General features: G+C 43.7%; 1 protein-coding gene across 3 annotated transcripts in view; it reads right to left on the minus strand.

Moving 5' to 3' along the window:
- The window catches only part of HEATR6 (HEAT repeat containing 6), a 403,026-nt gene that overhangs the window by 312,439 nt on the left and 67,526 nt on the right, over window positions 1-23,061 (minus strand). For 2 of the 3 annotated variants that reach the window (XM_085649503.1, XM_085649501.1), the window contains exons 6-7: window positions 2,571-2,672; window positions 628-765 (exon numbers count right to left, since the gene is read on the minus strand). In XM_085649503.1, coding sequence (XP_085505629.1) covers window positions 628-765; window positions 2,571-2,672 — 240 coding nt within the window. The remainder of the gene's footprint in view (window positions 1-627; window positions 766-2,570; window positions 2,673-23,061) is intronic. The other variant, XM_085649502.1, reaches the window with a different exon arrangement.

A 23,061-nucleotide genomic window follows, 5' to 3' on the forward strand; every position in this document is an offset into this window, starting at 1 on the left:
GCTTCCAAAGCCATGCAGGAAAAATTTTATTTAGAGTCAATTTACAAATCCTGAAAACAAGTTCATTGAAAGTCGCTTGTAAATGAATTCAACTGTTTTTGCAATTACAGACTGAACTTTAATGTGTTTTTCTAACAGATTTGAATAATGCACAATGCTGGGGAAAAGCTGTTTAAAATTGAAAAAGAGAAATGCATGATATTTTTTTGCCTGGCCCCTCTATCAATGGTGTGCAGTGTTCCCAAATAAAATATTTTTCTGAATACCATTGTGTTTAAACAAAAAAAAGTAATTACATAGGCTGTCATCTCTGTATGTATTTTATAAAGAATAGGTAACTGTGTGTGTACTACAGTAAACTGGACCCTATCCCTTCTCACTATTACGTTTTACATAAGCTGATAATCATTGGCCAAATCTGAGACAGACTGAGGGACATGGCCAGGAAACCATCCACCGCTATTAATGTATTTTCTATGTATAATTCAACTTGAATGTGGCTGAGAGCTAGACCACATATGGGTATGCATAGAAAAACATATAAATACATACAAAAAACTAAATCAAAGTATGGCAATGGTTTAGCAGTAAAACTTAAGACACATGCAGAATTAAATTCCACATTACCGCACTTTGCCTAAGAGTTGTGGCCTCTGCTTGTTCTTGCTTCGGAGGGGATTTTCCGTCATACTGAGGTAGAGGCGTGGGGTATAGAACCACAGGGATGTCAACGTTGAATCCGGGAAGTCCATGAAACATGTACTTCTAGAGATTATAATAGGAGTTAAAAAAAAATATGATGTACTTAGATACAGTAAAAGGAGTGGGGATACATATCAAGCTGATGGTATTGATCAGCTAGCAAAAGTATCAATAGGCTTCATGTTCACGTTATCCAACTGCCTCAGTGATGTAGCTGCTTCAAGAGCCTCCGGTGCAATGGGAAAATAGAAGATTTGTTTCTGAAATGGCTGAGAAAGATACGTGAAAGATACAGGACAAAGAACCGAAAGTGAGATACACCATGTATCTGAAAACTAGGTACAGGCCGACCTGTTCTGGATAGAAAATGTTTCAGTACTGAAAGGGACGTCTGCTCTTGGATAGTGCAGATTTCACTCCTGCTCCTACTGCCCTCAGTTACTGTGCATATGCGGGATGCGCGTGTCTGCACTAGTTTTTGAAAACATGTTAGAAAGGAAGCAAATAATCCTGGGCAAAAGTTACTGTAGTTAAAGTGACTGTCACGCGTTGTTTGCGAGTGGTCACTTCCCTTCCCTGTGCCCTGTGCCCTACAACGTTGGGTGTGGGCATCACAAGAAATAGTACAAGAATACAGTCACAGGATGGTTATCTGCCTGGGCTTAGCTCGTCCTGAGGGAGGGAACAGGCTGGGAAGAGGAGTACTGCAGGGAAGGGCTGGGTCTTAAGGAACAATAGAGGGTATAGTCACAGTGATGAAGGGTGAGCAGCATTCCCTTGAAGGAGTTTGGCTGCAGAGTGCAATGCTTCCTCTTTCAATATGGTTTGCATGCTGCTGTAGGAGCCATCTAGCTCAAACCAGCCAAAGGCTGCATTGTGCTAGTCGGAATATAGATTTCTGGGCCCACTGCTCGAAACACAAAAGGAGATACAAGAGGAACTAGTGCTTCAAGACTTGTGGTCAAGCATGCAGACGATTCTAGTAACACCTTTGTTTACATAACCAGGATCATAATGGCACCATACGGACACTTTACCACACAAGCACAGAAAATGGGGGGGGAGGGGTTAGTCATTAGGCAACAAACTACTGTGGGATGCATCTAGAAACTTCAAGGCTGATGGCCCACTTCTTCTATTTGCTTTTCTTTCTTGTAATGTATGCAAATCTTTCAATGATGAGCAATTTAAAAAAAACAAAGAAGGCAGACACAAAACTATTCAATCAGTTTTCACCCTCGGCCCAAATAGTCATGGCTCTAGACCCGTGTCTCTTTTAGTGTACTCTGCTGTACCTCTTGCTGATAATAACTAAAGCAAGCATTCTGTTTTAGTTAGTCCTTCCCCTTTTCAGATATGGGTTTGGACAACACACCTGTCAAAACAGACCAATATACAGAGCGGGCTTTGGAACCCTGGTCTTTCCTGAACCAGCCTCTTGCAGTCAGTCAAAGTAACTTTATTCGGTTTCAAAATGAGAACCATAGTGCATAAAATCGGCATTACAAATTATAATTCCAATGACCTATTTCCAGTCTCTTGCAGTCACCAGCTGAAAGCTTTGTCAATCAGGTCCTGGCTCAGCCCTGCCTGTGTGGCTTAGCACAGAGGAGTATTCACCTGTGACCTAATGCTTTTGGGTCTCTGAGTGTATTTTTCTGCCTCCATTTGAGTGCTTGCACTTAACTGCATGAGGGTCGGCTTTATAATTATTGCCCTCTCTGCTGGTTCCCTCCAGTCTCTCATGCTCTAATGTACTAATGGGCATGTGGCAGCACATTAACCAACACCTAGAGTTTTCATCAAGGTGTACCTTTCCTTAGGACTAAAACAGAGGCCATAATAACAGATACAAATACAATTCTAACCTTTAGCACAGCAAGAAGGGATCCAAGTTCATCCGGCTGCAGCAATTTCACCTTGCCACCATTTAAGAGGGATTGGATGCCTTTTAAAGAATTTTGTAGCAACTGAAATATATACAAAAAATACATCATCTTCTCGAAGAAAATATTATTTCCATCAACTCAGTAACCACGGGCACATCCAACAGGTAAACAGGCTAAATATTCAATAATAGATGTCAAAAGGACAAACATAAGTTCAAGCATTAGAATTCAAATGAAATAACCACTTTTCCAAAGGTATTCGCCACCACAGAGGGTCCCTTTCATACTTACATGTTCAGGTTTGTTTTAACCAAATCTACAGGGGTTTCTTTTTTTCAAAGATGGCTATCACTTTGATTGGATACCATTATATTTGCACCAGTTCCCTGATGTCCTGGACCCCTAGGCACATCACATCAACAGGGGCCACAGGAAGCAAGAGTACAAGAAAGGTGTCAATCTCCAGATGGCTAACTTTTGACAGAAAAATAATTATTGCAATATCACCTTAACTTAGGAGTGGCGGTAGTCGTGAGCTCTGTTCCTATATGTAAGGACACTGACTCCTTTCCCAAGGTAGGGCGCTAACAAACACAATACCTTGTTTTCCCTGGTATTTATGTTACGGTTATGAGATAATGCCATGTCACTATGGACACAATGCTCCGGTCCTGGCCTTTTCTTTTACAAATCATTATTTCTAGCTCACCTAGATGAACTAAAGGGAACAAGAAGGGTATTGAACTTTATAACATATTTACTTATCCTGGAGACAAGAGGTGTCAGAACTCTACTTGCCGTGTACATAAATCCACTTGTCTATCGGGTGCCAAGCAACGAAGTGACAAATCATGGCAGCGTTCTCATTATATCAGAGCTCTGATGTCAGCCTCTATGACTCTGTGGTAGTTCCAGAGTTGGAATTACCTGCGAGTCTGTGCACACTCACTAACTTGCATGTTGAAGGGTATTCACCAACTGCTCTTTATTCTTCTCCGACATTAGTAAACATTGGAAGTTTACTCCTGACAAGGGCAGGAGTAAAACATTTTTACAAAAAGGGCGATTTTGCAATCACATAAGAGAATATTACATAACACAACAAGTGTATATGTAAAGTGCACTTTCACCTTACGGTCACTTGGAGCTGAAAGAATTGATGTTTACTGTTACCCTACTCAATGGTACTCATGTTATCGATGAAGGAGGAAAGGCAGAGTCGAATCGCTGTGATTCGAACCTGTGACCATCTATATTTGCTAGGAGTAGTTTCCAGGCATGGTATACGGTAAAAGTTTGCAAATTTCTGAAAGTTGTAAATCTGCATGAATGAAAGGGCATATAGCTGTGGGTGCACATTTGTGTCTTTCTTTATAAATTGGGCCCTTAGCTTATTTTCCTGTTGCCCATAATGCCTTTACCCTAATTGTCCCTGATGTTCTTAATAATATTGGCATGCAAACACATTTTGCTGGCTCATAGAAACCGTACCTAGAGTTGTATAAAAGGTTAGCAAAACGATATTTCAAGATGGAATATTTTTGTGTACTTTTTATTTTGAAAGCAAAAAAAAACATTGCATTTCTGCTGACAGACTGCTCAAATAGTAAAAGAATAAAAATAATTTTAGGGTCTCCGTTTGATGAGAACTTGGTGAGTTAGGTCACCATCTCTTTACCTAATGAAGTTTAAATCCATTGCATATTTGATGCCTTTGAAATGTGCCTCGATACTGATGTGAACGGTTTGATTGGTCCTATCATTAGGTCCTTAAACTCCTGAGATACACAGGAGATAAACTAGACAACAGCAACATACGGTCGATAGGAACTGCTAAGAAAATAATTGCTCAAATTACAAGTTATTATGAACTCTCCTACAGGAGCTACGCTGAATCTACCTGTTGGGAGCACATTGCCCCCATCTCTCAGGAAACTCATTTATATAGATATTAGAAACAGGACTGTTTCGGATGTTAAAATGTGATTACCACTCTCCATGCAACAATTTTTAGGTCTCGCCTAGCGCAGCGCGCATGTGCTGCTCTAGGAGATTACCTCTTGGAATCACTCCAGCTTCTCAGCAAACTTGTGCGTGTGGCTTTTTTTTTTTGCACACATTGTATTGGCCATTGTGTGTGGCTTTCAAAAATGAAAGCACGCAATTGGCCAAAGGCGGGTGCATGTCCCACCTTTCCCAGTAAATGTTTCCTCCCACGGCCTACAGCTGTCGGGAGCGAGAAGGGCGTGCAGGGTGCAATCTGTTCTGGGTCATATTACAAAGCTTTCCTGGGCGCGCTTGTTTTCTCTTTGCATTTCTGACTGAAACAGTCCTGTACTAACCCAACAGCACGGTGCAGGGCTCTTTGTCTGCAGCGCTGGGATTCCTGGCTGGGAAGGCGTCATGTGTTTTCCAACTGCTGTCTGGGACTCGGCCTTGCCTTCAACCTTTTTTTTTTATTTTTATAGCTGAACGTAGTATTCTTTTTATGCATAGTTTCCCGTGCTGAGAGTTGGTTGACATGTGGGTGTGAGCGAGAAACTGAACATTTGCTCCATTCTCGGAATGAAAGTTAAAGAAAGTAAGGTAACAGTGTTTCATGTACTGCCTCTGTGGTTCGCGCGACATCCCAATGGCGCACAGCTCCCCCTAAAAACAAACCGGCGCTTTGCAAACAATAAGTGGATTTTGAAGGCTGTGTTAGAACCCACGCGCAGTAATGTTTATTTTGCGGTTTTTATTCAGCGCGGAGTTGCCCGAAAGGCATCAGTAAGCTTTACAACAGAGCAAGAAATAAGTCTGGTTAACAAACATAAAACCACCTACTAGGAACCGGAAAAAAGGAACAAATACTTCATACCAGCAAGGACTTTTGCAGCAAGTAAACAAGGTGCACAACCGACACCAACTCGAAATTTCTTTGCAGGTTTTTGTCGCATTATTCCTGAGGAGAGTGCCCTTAGCTCACTTCTAAGCTGTGTCTGTTCCCATTTCCAGTGTTTTTTTTTTTTTTTGGGTGGAGTACTGGGGGGGCTGTCTGCACCCCAACTTTATCCATCCTCCAAGTTCACAAAACACGTGCAGCCTGCAGTTTTAAACACCAACATTGTTTTCTCTCGTGTTGTTTCAGAACTTAAGTGGTATCTACTGTCGGGAAAGTGACCATGTGTCAAAAACCTTGTGAATCTTTTTCATCGAACGTGCATATTAACTGACCTTATTTAAAAGGCACTGTTCATGTTTTCAGCTTGTTACGCTGTCCTATTAAAAGATCACGGTGGCTGAGTAAACTATAAGCACCCCATCTGCATATTAACGGAGGTACATGTGCTCGTGCAGTGTCCCTCGTCATGCGTGCTCCAGAGGTTGGCACGTGTGCACGCGGCTCATTGTGTGCTGCCAGCCATGGGCTCTGTTGTTTCTGCGCTCAGCTCTAACAGGAGGGGGCAGTGCTGAACACACGAGGCGAGAAAATATGAAGATGCCAGAAACTTTTCCTCCCCTCCTCCAGCTCGCTGGGACAAAGGCTTGCGTTTCTCCCCTTGGATGCGGGCGTGAGACCGGATCTTTTTGTTATGGTCTGCCAGCCACTGGTGCTTGACAAAGGTGGTGGGAGTCACCCACCCACAAGGTGGTGGAAGGTAGAATAAAAGGTTCTTTTCAAACCAGTGCTGTTTTGTGTCATTTAAAACCCCTTTGATTCTTTTTCCAAGGCAGCGGCAAGTTTGTTTTTCAGCGGGAACTTATGATGTTGAGTTCACGCAGGGGAAGAGACAAGAAAGGAAACTGGTTCAGCTGCTTTTTTTGAAGGTGAGAAAAGGCGGAGAGTTCCTACCAACCCCTGGTGTTCTCATGCCAATCCCTCACCACCCTGCAAAGGGTACGAGTAACTCCAGCATAACTAGCCACTCTGAGGCGTTTGGGTGGTGGGGCTTCAATTTGACAGGCACAGTCAGTCCTTCATTTGGAGGGCTCCACCCACATTCTCAAGCAGCAGTAGCAAGCATCCAGCTGTGCCCCCAACTTGTAGTCGACCCGAAAGCATTTAAAAGTGAATGCCCAAGTTCGACCAGCCATTTCTGGTCTGAACCCCCTACCCCATTTCAACAATAAATGTTTGGGCCAATGTGCCTAGTCTAAAGGACACCACCCCTGTTTTGAAATCAACTTAACATCTTACTTAAACCGCCTCAATCAAAATCTTAGGGCACTTGAAATTAATACGGTTGTCAAAATGGCTGAACCAAACTTGCCAGTGTGTGCATGTCTCCTAACCTCCTAAAGTTAGAACGGGCTTCCACCGACATTATTAAAAAGCTGGTCCAAATGTAACTCTGGTTAAATTTCCATGACTGGAGAAATGAGTTGGAAGGTACCCTCAGGGAAATGTACACATTTTTTGGGGAAAAAATGAGCATGAAACGACGGTGGACAGTTCAAACCCGCCTCAACGGGAGCTGTGCATGAAGGGGAAGTAGCTTGGTTGCAACCACGGCTGATTAATCAATGTTGATATGGTATCAGCAGGGCATGGAGACTTTGCAGTCGTTTACCTGGCAGAGCCTGTACGGTGTAGGGAAGCATGACTGAGGCCTGGTGAGGCCTACTAACCTGTCTCTGATTTGCCCCTACACATCTTCTCCTTCTTTCACTCGTTCTTTTATACCATTTAATGTAGTTTGGTCATTTTTTTCCTTAACATTTTTTCCTCATTTTCCACATTCGTTACTACCTTCGCTCTCACACTATTAATCTGTTCATCTGTCCATTTTATCGCCGCTTGTAATATTTCCCATTTAATACACCTGTCTCCTTTCCTTTGTGCCTGCTCAGCACTCCTTTTCACTCCACCATCTCCCCATAAACTCTACTAATACCCTGCTTCCTTCGTTCTTATTCCCTGCACTATTCCTTCCTTTCGACTTCCTTTTTTCCCCCGTTCTATTCCTTCTTTTCGCCTTTCTTTATTTCCTTCCTTCATCTTTATCCCCACACTATTCCTGCTTTTCGTCTCTCATTCCTTCTTTTTTGTCCCTCTGACTATTCATATTTACGTCATTCTTTCCTTCCTTTTATCCTCAGCACAAATCCTTCATTTCGCCTTTCTTTCAGTTGTTTGTGTGTTCATTCATTCATTCATTCCCCCTTCTCTTCCACCGTTCTTATTTCTTTGTCTCACCCTTTCGCGCTGTGTATTTTTTATTCTCTGGTTTCTTTTCGCCACTCTATATTTACTTATACTCACCTTGCTTACTTTGTTTCTCCATTTCTCTTTTGCCTTTTATTCCTTCGTTTGTCTTTCGCTAGCCTTCGTTCTCTCTGTTCTCTTGCACTCTTCGGTCTCTATCCATTTCCGTCACTCGTTCCCTTTCTTTTCCTCTCCTATTTCTTCCTCTGTCTCGCCTGATTTTTCTCTGCCTCCTGCTCTCGCCCTTCCCCCACTTCTATCGCTGTTAGTATGCCCACTCCTGTGTATGCATGTGCTGCATGGTTAAACACTTAAAAGGTCCCAAAGGTGAGACCTATTGGCTATGCCAATGCTTGGTTTTTTAAATCTATGTTGTCAAATGTGATAGTGTCCAAAACATAAGGAAGCTATACTTGTCCCCAATGGCACAGCATCTAAATACATCTTATTGTAAACAAGAACAGTTATTAAGACAATTTATTCTTCAAGAGGTTAATCTGTCAAGGGAGAAATCTGGCATATTAAGAACCTCTGCCTATCATATTTGAAAAAGTGGATACCTCTTAATCCCCATCTACCACATCTTTCTCTAAACCCTAAAATCCAGCTTTCATCATAACGACATGGGACACTGTGCTGGCAGCCCATCCACCCCTTGCCCTTTCTGTAGTCAGTGATACAATTGCACCAGCAGCTCTAACAGAGCATTCACATCTCTGGTCAGGTTAGTTACTAGGTGTCTTGTGCCTGAAAGCCATGGTGCCATATACTGCACTTAGATGGCAATGCAGCATTTTATGGGGTAACGACTCGCCCTACCTTCATCGTCCCACAAAACTCTTATCGCAGGAGAGCTATGAGCACAGACCCGCCATCCCACAACAAGAGCAGCATAACATATCCAAGTAACGCAACAGTATTAACAAAGAAAATGTGCAGCTACATTAGATGCCATTCAGAATAAAAGGTTTTAAAGTTCTCACCACATAAATGATCAACCCTTGTGTCGATGTTCACACTAGGCTTGTATAACGATGTGTACGGAAGGCCACAATGCTTTAACCATTTACAATAGATAGGTTCCTTTGCAAATCAATAGCAAAAAGGAACACAGTGACTATTCCATAGCAAGTCTGCATCCTTGGTAACACCTTTGGGTTTCCATTCCTAATTAGAAGATGCCCGATTTTGACATTCTACCTTTTGGCAAGATAATTAAATTTTTTGGACATGGGAGACATATAGCTACAGTGTTGTTCATTTAAATGATAGTTTAGGATGTATGCGGCCACAATGGAAACAGGCATGCCTGTTAATTTTTTAATAATCCAAAGAATCTTGGTATTTGGTCAATTCTAGAATGGATTAAAGTCTGAGTCTAGAGCCATAGCTAATTACATCAATTCTCTAAAGATTCTTTCCTCCTCTGTATGTCATTGTTGGGTGCCTACATATCTGTTTATGCCACTAATACTATCTTGCTACCACCACAAAGCCTTTCATTAGATGTGCAGTAAAGTGGTAAATTTGAAATACTCATTGGAGGCAATTTTAATGCATTTCGAAGATTGGGATTTCTTCGTCGTTTGAAGTCTTTGGGTCCAGTTTCTCAAAGTTAGAAGTGCTTTTCATAACCAGCCGGTTCCAGGCCCTTCCTCCACTTCGACTTCACCCTGACCCAGAAAGTTGGGTAGAGCTTGTGCAGTCAAGGTTTCACACGCAACATTTGTCTCCACTGAACACCTGGGCTGTACAGCTCCAGCAAGAGACAGCAGCAGGGCTTTTCTGCTTGTGACCAGAGCTTTGTGATGTGGTGGGGGCCAGGCACAATATTTCCTGATCAAGTTGGTGCTCAGTCTCTTCCGGAGCCCAGACTATTTAGGAAGGGTGATGCAAGCACGCACATCCTAGAACACTTTAGACTACCAGCCTAATGCCATTTGGCAAATGCTTGTTCCTGTTTTAAAGCATTTATCATTTTTAAAACTTTGTATTCTGCTGCTACGTGGGGCATAGGGAACAGGGGGGTTGTGTTTATGTATCTTCATTGTTGAGACTACTTGCACTTTAAAATATCGCATTTTGTTGCCAAACGAGGATTTTCCTATTGGCACTCGTATTTTCTGGTCTGCGCCATCTTGGTCAGCGCACTAGTGGTTGGTCGCTCAGCACACGCCTACTTATTTAGAAAGGGTGATGCAAGCGCGCAGTGGGCGTGCCGATGGCGCGCCAGAGGCAAGCCCGTCTGCGCCAGTCTGCGCCCGTCTGCGCTCAGCGCCAGCCACGCTGCCAGTTTCACTCAAGGACACGCCAGAATATGCTACTCAAGGAAACAACTTCTCCACATAGATAAGAGGGACACCAGGAGGACACAAGGAGCTATTATTAATATTGGTAACATTACTGTGGTCGAGCAGACCCTGGGCAGATTAAACTGTGGCCTGATCAACAGCAGGTCTTTAGTGAAACACTATCAAGAGGTGTCAACTGTGCTAGAGTGCCTCGACTTAGAAACTCTGTTTTTAACTGAAACCTGGCCTAGTACCGACTCCACCGTAGAGCTAGGATTCGCATGCCCAGAAGGCTACAAAATCTTTCATAAACCCAGGCCGCTGGGGAGAGGTGGGGGGGTTGGGATGATCTTCCAAGAAAAGTGGGATTTTACCCCGTTACACGTCGATGATGTCGAGGGTATCAAACTACTAGGCTTTTCCCTGCAAGAGGCAAGAGGAAAAAAGTGTTAACAGGAGTGGTATGCTACAAGCCCCCGGGTCATAACACCCAATATCAAACCTAGATTGACACCCTCGCTAACATCACACTCAAAGATGATTATATTGGGTGATTTTAATCTCTGGGATAATGGGACCCCCTCTCAGAGATCTGAGGCAAACCTGCGAGAGCCTTAATTTGCACCAATTAGTACATCAGCCGACTCATCAGGGAGGGCACACCCTGGATCTTCTGTTTGCCAACCGGAGCAAGACAGATGTGATTGAAGTAGTACCTCAATGTTGGACCGATCACTTTTTAATCCATTTCAGGATAACATTGCCCAGCTTAGTCAATAACACAAATCGATCAGTAACTTATCGCAAGGGAAGAGAATGGGCTAAACTAGTAAGAAATAGACAATACCCGACATTCTCAGAACAGGATACATTTGCCTCTAGTAAATCAGTGGAAGAAAACTATCAAATTTACTGCGATCATATAAACTGCACCCTAGATCAGATTGCCCCAGTAAAAAGGCTGAAGAACAGAAAGAAACCCTCAGCCCCTTGGTATAGTGGAGAGTTAAAACGGATGTAGAAAAAACGCAAATAGGCCAAGAGGAAATGGAGAAGGTCATAAGTGGAATTAGAAAAAAAAGTGCTGAAATTGCTGCAGGCCTCAGATAAGGAAGCTATCTCTAGGTCCAAAGCAGAGTACTATGCTAAAACCATCCTGCAGGCGCCTAATAGTACATAAATGCTCTTTAATATTATATAAGACCTATCCAACCCAGTATGCATGGGTAATAAGGTGGACGCAACTCAGAAACTTTGCGATGATATCGCTGTCTACTTTGATGAAAAGATTAATAAGATTGTTGGGGGTTTAAACTCCAACAACAGCAGCAGTCTGGATGAGGAAAAGGAACCATCTAATATATTAGCAGAAGAGCAACAGATAGAGGTACTTAATAGCTGTCAGCCACCTGCTCTAGAGTGTTATCAAACTCTAACTGAGGATATATTTAACAATCTTGCTCAAAGTGTATCCTCTGGCTCTCCTTTGGATCCTCTTCCACAGGAGATATGGAAAGAGTTTCATCTATAACTATTCCCCTGGCTGCGGCAGATTTGCCGCCAGTCACTGGAAAAGGGAACTGTTCCAGAAATTTGGAAGCAGGCAGTGGTGACCCCGCTGCTCAAGAAACTGTCTCTTGATCCTAAAAGTCCAATGAGTTTCAGACCAATCTCTCTCCTGCCATACCCAGTAAAAACTCTGGAGAGGGCAGTTAGCAAATCCCTGTCCTTATATCTAGAAGAAAACCATCTGCTAGATAAGGACCAATTCGGGTTTCGACCAGGGCATGGAACTGAAACAGCCCTAGTGACAGTACTTGACAAGCTGAGAATGCGAGCAGACAATGGTAATCCGTCCATATTAGTGCTACTGGATATGTCGGCCGCATTAGACGCGGTGAATCATAATATACTGCTGAAAAGACTAGAGAACATAGGAGTGAAAGGACAGGCACTGAAGTGGCTGCAATCATATTTGACGGGCAGACAACAGGTGGTAACCATGTGAGAAATCTCCGTTCTTCCAGTGCAAATCTGGTAACCACTGATATGTTTGCCTATTACTGGATCACTTTCGAGTGGGCTCAATGCTGTCTCATGATTTTTCTGATCACATACGACCTGGTTTTATAGGTGGTGATCATTTTAGGGATCAAGGCCTTTGTCTTCTGGTCAGATCTAGGGCGAAACAGAACCTCATTCTGTGTGGAATGGTCCACTTTTTTGGCAGCTTCAGAAAATACTTTACTGCTGTAACCTCGCTGGGAAAACCTTTGCTGCATAAGGGTAAGTTCTTTCTTGTATCCCACTTCAGAACTACAGTTACGGCGTGCTCGAAGGAGCTCCCCATAGGGGATACTGTTGATGAGCGGGGAGGGATGGTTACTGCGGAGAAGAGTATTACCCGCCGTTTTCTTTCTAAAACGTTTTCAACACAAAGAGTTTTGCCACTCGAGTGTTTTAATCATCAGCATTACTTTATTGAAACTGTTATGATCTGACACGTTTCGGCTGCATAGAGCTTTTGCTAAACAGCAATACTGTGAACAAGCAGTGAGCACCTCGATCTCCAAACCAAAGTAATAGAATTCAGATTTTCAGATACGCAGTTCGAGATCTGGCACTGCCAAAATGGCACAATGAGATTTGAACAAAGGTATCTTTTAGTGTGTTTCCATCATGTAAAGCACTGTTCAAACCAACCCATTTTTGACCTCTTGATACAGGGGTGTGGAATTCCTATAGCCCAGGACATATTTGGGATCACATCACAATTTAAAAGATTTGCCAGCTTGAAAGGGATTCTATGAGATGCAGTCTTCTGGCCTATACCCAACTGCCAATCATTTAAATGAAGATGGCAAAGTCACCATTGCAGCCTTGCCACGATACTGTACACTTCACATCATTGAAAAAGATATCCAACAAAAAAATCTGGTTTTTAACTCTATATTTTCAAGAAAGTCCGAGCAGTCCATTCTTAGCTGAAGTCTAGCATATAATGCCTTGATGTCTGCTAGTAACGACCGAGTCCTATATGCTCTATAGTTTGATGCAAGCAAAGCTAGACGAGGCCTTGCAGAAGTATTTTCCAGCAACAATGTCACCATTCTATCAACATCCATAGGGAATGGGCTATCTGAGGCTAAATAAAATAGTTGTAAAAAAATTTTCATGAGCTCCTGGGAATCCAATCTACTTCCTTCCATTCAGTTAGCATTGCTCCCTTAAATGATGAATACACAATTAAACCTAGGTACACCAGTTGCTTTCATTTCTTAAAAACATTGAGCGTGGAGGGGCCCACTAACTTCAAATCATCAAAAATGTGTGTACTTTTATCATGTACACGACTGCTACCTAAACCCTCTCGCCCATATGTTTACCCTTTTTGATATGTCAGCGGTTCAGGGCATAATACAGGACCTATCAATTCAAAGTCTGGCAAGATGACCCAAGGTATTGTCGTCCTCCTGGAGGTGCCAATCTCCTTTGCACTCACTGCTCCTACAAAGATGGTACTAATAAGACTCTGCAGCGTACTGTAGGAATCAGATGGCTATTCGTACAATGCTTGAAAAGAGCAGAGGATTGGAAAGGAAATCCACCTTGGTGTGCTTGTGCTTTTGTTTTTGCTTCCTAGGCTCAGGAATTTCACCAATAAACAGGAGACCCAGTCACAACTGCTTACCTGTGATGGCAAAACATTGTTGTGACTCATTACTGAAAGCCATCCACTGTGGACACCCATACGTAGTCCACTCTCAGCATACAACAGAACCATCTTAAGTGTGTTTTGACTACCACTCCTAACGCCACAACACTGGTGAGGGAGTCACTACTACAGCACCACCACTGCATAGCAAACCCGCATTCACCTGTAGAATCCTTCCACCTTGACCTCAGGACTGAAACTCCTAAGCACAACCTGAAATCATCACCAGTGGAGCCCCCAGGCACTATCAATACAACTGCTGTCTTCACTTAGCCTACTTAACAGAAGAGGGATGCTTTGGCAGGTGTTCTCCCTCTCTTCGGTAGTAATAGGCTGTTGTGTTTATCTTTAAATCTCTGCTCCCTGCAGTGGTATATAATCTGTATAAGTCATATGGAATGTGGAATGTTTTAGGAGAAAAGGAGCCAGTTGATCCTTAGAACTCTGGCTGTGCAGTTGAGTCTTGGCCATAGTTCAAGACAAAATTGGAATAAAGTATCATAAACTCATCTACATTATATCAGGATTATTCAGTACTATTTTAGTGATGAGTGTGGCAAAGTGCCCCTTTTCGACATGGTCACCCCCATTTTTGCCTGGTGTCTGATGCAATATTGACAAAAGTGCACTGGGTTCCTGCTAGCCAGGTCCCCAGTGACAAATGTCTTTCCCTAAAACTGTACAATTGTTCCCCCAATTGGTAATACCTTTAGCACTTTTATCGAATAAAGCTTTACCTACCTACAGCACCCCTTAAAAGTCCCTAGTAAATGGTACCCTGATACCTAGGGAAAGGAGGCTAAAGCGGGTCTCTAAGGGATGCAGAATGCATTGCACCACCCTAAGAGGCCCCTCAGCACCAACATGCAGACTGCCATTGCAGGCTGCGTGTCATGATACAGAAAAAAGTGAAGCCACAACATGGCATATCTCCCATGTGCCATGCCTACGGACACTGCATGTAGTATAGGTAAGTCACCCCTACAGAAGGCCTTACAACCCTAAGGCATGGTGCACTATACTATATGTATGGACATATCAGCATGAGCAGATAGCCCCCTGTGATGTCCAAGTCGATTCCTAGATATTGCAAGTGGACAGGTAAGCCATTTTGCATATGTGTGCTGGACACTGGTGTTAACGAATTCCCCATCTACAGGATGACTTCACTGAAACTAGAGATGTTTGTTATTAAACATCTCATATTAATACGCCCACAAGGAATTCCAGTGTTGGTTTTATTAATGCATGCACCAACATTCATCTGGACGAACTTAACCTTCCTTACATCAAAAGACTAGAACTAGAGGCGGTGCAATTAACTCAACATGTAACCACCTCTACCCATGTTAAAGGACGTATACTTGATCCTTTAATCTCCAATGATTCAAAGATTCAAGTATCCACCCCAGTACCTGTGCCATGGTCGGATCGTTATTTTATCCCTTTCACACTGACTAACATAGCAGCCCAAAAAATAAACCAAAAGATTACCTTCAATCAAATGAAGAATTGGTCAATACTCAACCTGGAAGTATGGTTGAACACTTTAGAAACCTCCACCCCAAATTTAAAAGGAAATCTGGATGAGGTTTATACTCATTGGGAAAGCTGGATTACTCAGTCACTAGATAAGGGTATCCAAGTCAAAAACTAACACCAAAAGGGCACCTTGGTTTAATGCGCACCTAGTTTCCCTAAGGAAGGATTGTAAGAAATTGGAAAGAAAATGGAGGAAGGATTAAGATCCACTTTTGAAAACTAGTTAAAAAAGTCAACCATTAGGCTTTCACCATAATGACATCAAAAAGGCGCAGGCAAAAAATGTTGAGGAAAAGATAAATCAGGCAGTAAATTCACCTAAGAAACTTTTTAAAGTTGTTAAATCTTTGACAACCTTAACCCAGGGTAACTCCCCTTCACATCCCTCCAAGATAAGATGTGATGAGTTAGCAGTCTTTTTCCATAAAAAGGTCACAGACATTTAAGATTCATTTCAAGGAGGGACCGGAACAGTTCCAAACCATACAACAGACTCTTTGGTGACTCCTACTCCCCCGGTCTTAACCCACTTTTCATATCTGAACGAAGATACAGGACGAACTCTTAGGAGTAAGATTAAATCGGGCTCCCCTCTAGATCTGGCACTGCCTCACGTTTTATATAAAGGCACGGGGGCAATTCTTCCATCGACAGTTGAAATTCTTAATTGTTCCTTAGTGTCAGGAACAGTCCCAAAAATATGGAAACATGCTATCATTCGATCGCTGCTAAAAAAAAAAAAACACATCACATTTAGATCCATTATTACCTATTAATTATCGTCCTATCTCATCGCTACCTTTCGTAGGAATGCTTCTAGAGAAACAAGTAAATCGGGTGCCGTCTGATTTTTTGGAAGACAATCATCATCTTCACCCCACTCAGATGGGCTTTCGTGCGCAGCATAGCACTGAATCTGCCCTTCTGGCAGCCGTAATATTGCACTTGGATCTGAGCGCGGCATTTGACACCGTGGATCATGCCATTCTGCTAAACAGACTTAGGGAGATTGGGATCCAGGATAAAGCCTTGGATTGGCTGGTGTCCTTTCTAAATGATAGATCCTTCAAATTCATGGAATCCAGCAGTCTCTCTGACAATATGCCTTTGATATGTGGGTTGCCACAGGGTTCCTCGCTCAGCCCCACGATATAGGATATGATAAAATTATTTATTGAGCGCACGTTCACCAGCGGTTTCTTGGCGCTTAAACTGAATGCGTAGACAGATGCAGTGAGAGTTGATTAGTTAAAGGCCTGGAAAAGAGCTAAATCTTAAGGGATTTCCTAAACTGAAGGTAAGAGGGAACTTGACGTAATTCGGGGGGGGAGGGTGTTCCAGAACTGAGGCACCAGGGTTGAGAATCTTAAACCACCATGTTTTTTACGCTTGAATGAACAAGGGGTCAGTAGATTCAAGCTAGAGGAACGAGAGGGGGCATAGCGCTGAATTCTGGTGGCAATGAAAACAGGTTCATGGGACTACAAGGCTCTGTAGATCAGGCAGCCAAGTTTGAAGAGACAGCGCTGGGTCACTGGGAGCCAATGGAGACTCTTAAGCAGGGGTTTCGCGTGGTAAGATTTTGGCTGGTCGTAAACAAGCCTGGAGGCTTGATTCTGTACCATTTGTAGCCGGTGCGATTGGTATGCAGGAATACCGGCGTACAGTGAGTTGGCGAAGTCGATACGCGACATAACCAAGGCCAGGGTAACTTGGATAAGGGCTTCAAAGGAGAGGAATCTGTTAATTTTCCGAATTCTTTGCAGGTGGGAAGAAGCAGACGGAGACCACAAAATTAATCTGGGCCTTCATGGTGAAGTAACTACTAATTGTGATACCTAGGCTTTTGACGGAGCTGACTGAGGAGGGTGGACATCCCAAAGAATGGGGCCAAAAGTTAGAGTTCCAAGGGTTGGCTAAAGTCCCTGCGAGAACCAGCTCCGTCTTATCAGGATTGAGCTTTAACTGGTTTAAGTTCATCCAATTGCTGATGAAATTCATGGTCGATTGAAAATTCTCCATGGAGGAGGGTGACGAGTCTATGGTGAAGACAAGCTGGAGGCCATCAGCGTAAATAAATGTGACTACTTCTCTCTTTCGAAGATCTGAAATTCAGGGGAAAAATATATAAATTAAATAGAAGAGGGGAGAGAGAAGAGCCCTGGGGGACCCCACAGGTCAGTCTTTTTTTCTCAGAGGAGAAATTGGAGAGACGAACCGCTTGGTAGCGATCATTGAGGAAGGAGATGATCCATTTTAGCGGGAGTCCCCGGATGCCGGCGCACTCGACTCGATCAACCAATAAATTGTGGTCGACGGTGTCGAAAGACGCCGACAAGTCCAGGAGCACTAGTGCCTGCGTGGAGTTCTGATCAGCCCCCTTCCTGAGTTCATCATGAACCGCCAGAACAATGGACTCAGTAGAATGTTCAGGCCTGAAGCCCGCTTGATGGGAGTCTAGATAGTGGGAAGATTCCACAAATGTGCTCAGGCAGTTTGCTACATAGGCCTCCAAATTTTTACCCAGGAAGGGTAGCAGCGATATTGGGCGGAAGTTACTGAGTACAAGAGGGTCAGAGCCTACTTTTTTTAGGATGGGTGCAACTTCCGCAGTCTTGAAGAGATTAGGGACTATGCCCGTGGAGAGGGAGTTGTTGAGGAGCAATAGGGGAGGTTCGGGAAGGTGGCAAAAGACCTCCCGAGTGATGTGAGAGGGGCAGCTGTCCGTCAGAGAGCCTGAGCGGACCGTTTTGAGGAGGGAGAAGAAGACCTCCTTAGTGATCGGTGGAAAAAGATCAAGATGGAGAGGGTTGCGGTAAGAGCAACCAGGATCGGGGGGTAGGGTGGCCTTGGGGATGCTAGCTTTGATACTGGTGATTTTCTCAATAAAGTAAGTGTTAAGAGAGTCACAGAGGGATTGTGAAGGGGTGGGTTTAACAGTGACGTGGTCGGGTTTGACGAGTTTGTCCACAATGGAGAAGATGTCTTTAGCTTTATTAGTGGATTCCAGGATTTTCAGAGAAAAATAATCTGATTTGGCTCCGAGGATGGCGCTCTTATAGTCTTTGAGGGCCGATGTGAAGATAGATTTTTTGATACCCCACGTTATTCAATATCTATCTATATGCGACCATTGACAGATATCGTCAAAGAGTTCGGCCTATCCGTGGTCTCATACAGACGATACGTATCCTTTAATGATGGAGCAAATTTGGACTGTAAACAACTGGCGCCATGTTTGGAAAAGGTGGCTGAGTGGATGACGAGCAGCTGCCTGAAGTTAAATGGGGACAAGACAGAGTTGATGATTCTGGGGAGCAAATTGGTCCTCTGGCCTGTGCTCAGCTGTCAAGCTGTATGGGGAACTCGCCAGCTCCTAACCCTTACATCAAGAATCTTGGAATCTGGATGGACAATGAACTGCTTCGGACTACTTAGAATGATCCGGAAGGTCCTGGAGTTGATCCCAAAGCACCTAAGGAAAATAGTAATTCATGCTACACTGATTTTCAATCTTGATTATGGCAATTCCCTTTACCTAGGCTCCCCACAATATGTTAAAAAGTGACTTCAAGTTGTGCAGAACGCAGCAGCTAGATTTCTGTGTAAGTTCCCAATTCACCAGTAGGGGAGCATTTGAAACAGTTCCATTGGCTTCCGATCGACACCAGGATTAAATTTAAGGCACTTTGCTTGACTCATAAAGCAATAAATAACAGAGGCTAACCCCAAAATCAGAGGCATGGTTATGCCATATGTCTCTACTGAAGTCTAAGATCATCTCAAGAAAGCCTATTCAGAACCACAAGAATCAAGAGAGCGTGATGGGGAGGTAGATCCTTTTCACATTTGGCACCTAAGCTTTGGAACACATTTGCCACGTGAATTAAGACTTGTAGAAGTGGAATCTAGATTCAAGAAAAAGTTAAAGACATGGTTATTTGCGCAGTATTTTTAACATACTTACTTCCCTTCCAGAGCTCAATCACTTAGCGCTGGGAAGCCCTCGGGCAGCTTTGCGCTTTAGAAATCCATTTAAAATAACATAACAGAGCACCTTAGAGCTGCACCTAGCAACTACCCGTGTACTGGCTGACTGGTGCAGACCACCCTGCGAACACAGACCTGCAGGTAAGTGACTGCGTTTTCTGAGGGCAGAAACAATGCATGCTCCGGCCGAAAGAGTGGTCACCTCCTCCAAGCAGGACAGCTAAGTTATCAGCATATCAAGGCAGGAGGGTTCAAAAGCATCTGCTGCCTTTAAAATGCGACTCAAGGCTTCCCGAGACAGAGGAAATGCCACCCAGTGCCCCAAGACCATTTACCAGCAGGGTAGGTGAACAAATGTGCTAGTTGGGAGATGTGCTCCTCTCTCAGCCTAGTACCACCCCGAAGGTGGGCTACCTGAAGTGAACACGACTTTTAAGAATTCCACCATCTTAGTTTTAGTGGAATTAGGCTCTTTGGGTCAAGGTTATGGCCACTTCCCACAGGAAGTGATCCTATAGAATGTGTAGACACCCTAAAGGTAAGTAGCCCATTGGCAATTACCCGTCACTCCTTGTAACACCCGTAATTTGAGTATTTAGGTGGCAATCCTGACACCAGGAACTTCGATTCGACAGATCAATAAGAGAGGACAAAGAAGAGTCACAAGAAAAAGTGTGAACTGAAGGCTGCTGTGGACTTGTGGCGCCAAACACTGCCTGCCTGCACCAAGTCTCAACAATTGTGACCAGTGACTCGTCTGGCACCTGACCAGCTTCCAAGAACCCCAGGAGACTGCCAGCTTTCACAAATTGCCAAGTACTTTCCCTTGGAGTAAAGGAGCTACTCCCCTGCAGTCTGCAGGCACTGAACCGCAAAGGCCACTCCCCTGAAGCAGCAGCCCCCCGGTAAGAGGAACCTGTGTTCCTGAAGGTCAGATGTGACCCCCAACAAGTGAGAGGAAACCAGGACCAACCGCAGGCGCATAGAACCAATGCCTGGGATACTGGACCCCTTGCATCAAACCACACCCATGAAAGTCTAATCCAGACTTCCCCTGCACTGAGACAGTGCAGCTGTTGAGAGAAGTCAGCACCTCAGAGACCCACTTCCAGAGTGGCCAACAAACCGGTGTGACCCCTTGCTCCCAGGGCCCTTGTGACCCAAGCCCCCCATTGGGAACTCCTGGACTTGTCCCCAAGTCCCTCTCTGTAGTCTGGTTCTAGAAGGCACCGCTCTTTCCACCAATGTAGCAGGCACAGCTACCAAACCAACCAGCACCTCTGCACCCGGAAGTCCCAGGGCAGCTAACCAGTAACTGCTGGTGGTACTTTGGACCTTGCCTCCCTATGACCCGAAGTCCCAAAGGAGACCCCCCAGAAACCAATCGCAAATAACTAGAAGCATGTTGCTTATATTGCATGTTGTACATACCTTTTCTCCCATAGGGAAATATTGCTGCATAAAGACACATGATATTGAACTCTTTTACTTACCTATAAAAATTCCTTACTGCAAAAGAACTTACTTTGATTACAAAGTTCTTGGTATCCAAATTTATATAAAGATAAGAGTTATTTTTCTAAATAGGTCTCGGATTTATTGATCGTGGGTCTCATTTATTGCCTCTGTGAGTACCACAAATGCTTAGCACTACCCTCGGATACGCCTAACTGCTTGTCCACACTACCACAAAAGTGAGCATTTGGGTTATTATTTGTGCCTCTCTAAACCATTTGGGGTTTATCTGGACTCCTATCCTCGTTTTGGTCCACTTTAGAAAGAGCCAGCTTTCTAAACTGGTGGATCAGCGGTGGGATACAAGACTTTTCATTTGCTGAAACCATGTGGTCAATAGGGGACTTCATGAAGTAAATCTACAACTGCTATTAGTTAAAAGTTATTTTTGAATTTTTGCCAATTTTTTCAAATTTCTAAACTTTAACTGTTAGGGCCTTGGTTAGGACCCCCAGTCAATTTGTAATCGATTTATAAACTATCCTAGACAGGCTTTCAAAAGTATAGTCTGCTCAATATTTTCTAACTTTCTAAAACGGTCCCAACTGATCTAATACCATGTCTGATAAAGAGGGCAATGCCCAGGCGCTCAACCTGGCCTCTTACAAGAAACTTGCGTTGGCCCAAATTAAAGACCACTGCAAAGCATGGAACCTTTCCATGGGGTCTTAACCTAACAAGGCTCATTTATAGACCCTGCTTGCTGAGCATGACAGAGCCAGGGCAATGGGAAAAAAAACTGAAGATGGAGGTAATGGAGATGTAGGTGAGAATGAGGAATCCCTGAATTCCTCTACTGGCAGTACCTCCAATGGAATTACCTCTGGGAGAAGTTGAGGAGGAGGATCCTAAACTTCCGAAATTAGCTAGGAGAATAGCTTTGTAGTCTAAAATCTTAGCCATAGAAACAGAGACACCATTTGAAGGGCCTAGGACCCATCTCTGGTGGCAGCAACATATTAAATAGGGAGAAAGATTAAGCTTTTGATTCTAAAATCCCCAAAGGAATTGTCCCCAGATATGTAGAAGGTGATGATATCACCAAGTGGTTTACAGCCTTTGAGAGGGCGTGTAAGCTGAGGAAATTCAGCCAGAAGTATTTGGGCTCTCTACTCTGGTAGCTGTCTTCAGGAAAGAGCAGGGATAGACTACAGACACTGAATGAGGCAGATGCTGAGTTCTATGTCTTCAACAAAGACATCTTGATTGAGGGCTTTTAATTCATCACTGAGGAGTACAGAATTAGGTTCAAAAAGACCCATAAAGCCTAGAGTCAGACCTGGGTAGATGTTGTTGACTTTGCAATAAAGACACTAGGTGACTGGTTAAAGGGTAACAAGGTGCAAGACAATGATGGGATTTATAATCTTATTATGAAAGAGCATCAGTTAAGTAAATGTTTGCGAAACACTGCATCAGTACTTGGTGGAACTAGGTCAAGTCTCTCCTCAAGAATTGGGAAATAAGGCTGACCATTGGGTCAAGACTAGGGTGTCCAAAAAGATTCATAGTGGGGGTGACCAAAAGAAAGGGGTAGCAACCCCCCACTATCCCCCACCCAAGGGAAAGAGAGTGGGCAATCTAAGGATAAGAACAAAGACCCTTCTAAAGGTCCTCAAAATCTGTTTAGGAGTGTGGGCCCCGAGACAATACACAGACTGAGGATGGGTACCTGGGTAAGAACTGGGATCCAAAGAAGGCTTGGTGCTTTAATTGCGAGGCCAAGGGCCACCAAACTGGAGACCCCATCTGTCCCAAAAAGGCTACCTCTAGTATTCCCCCAGTTAGCACTGCAGTGGAGAGTCTCCAGGTGGGATCCTTGGTGTGCCCTGTCCAAGTCAGAGAGCACACTTAAGCACTTTAGTTTCTGATGGTGGAGGGGAGGTAAATCCCCTGGCTGTTTGGCCCACCAACATTCAAAAATGCAAACAGCAGCCTTTGATTAATGGGGTTAGAGTGGGTGCACTAAGAGATACAGGTGCAAGTGTCACCATGGTACTGAAAAAATTGATATCTCCAGAACCGTATATGATGGACAAACTAATCCAGTCACCAATGTTGAAAATGTGACCAAGGTTCATTCCATGGCTATGATGTCCTTGGTTTTCATGGCTAGAAGATGGTGGCTGTGTCCTCTGCAATTTCTTTTGAATGTCTGCTAGGGAATGATCTGGATTCCTCATCATGGGCTAAGGTAGAGCTAAGATCCCATGCAGCCATGTTTGGGAA

The sequence above is a fragment of the Triturus cristatus genome, chromosome 3_2 (assembly GCF_964204655.1).
Source record: "Triturus cristatus chromosome 3_2, aTriCri1.1, whole genome shotgun sequence".
NCBI lineage: Eukaryota > Metazoa > Chordata > Amphibia > Caudata > Salamandridae > Triturus > Triturus cristatus.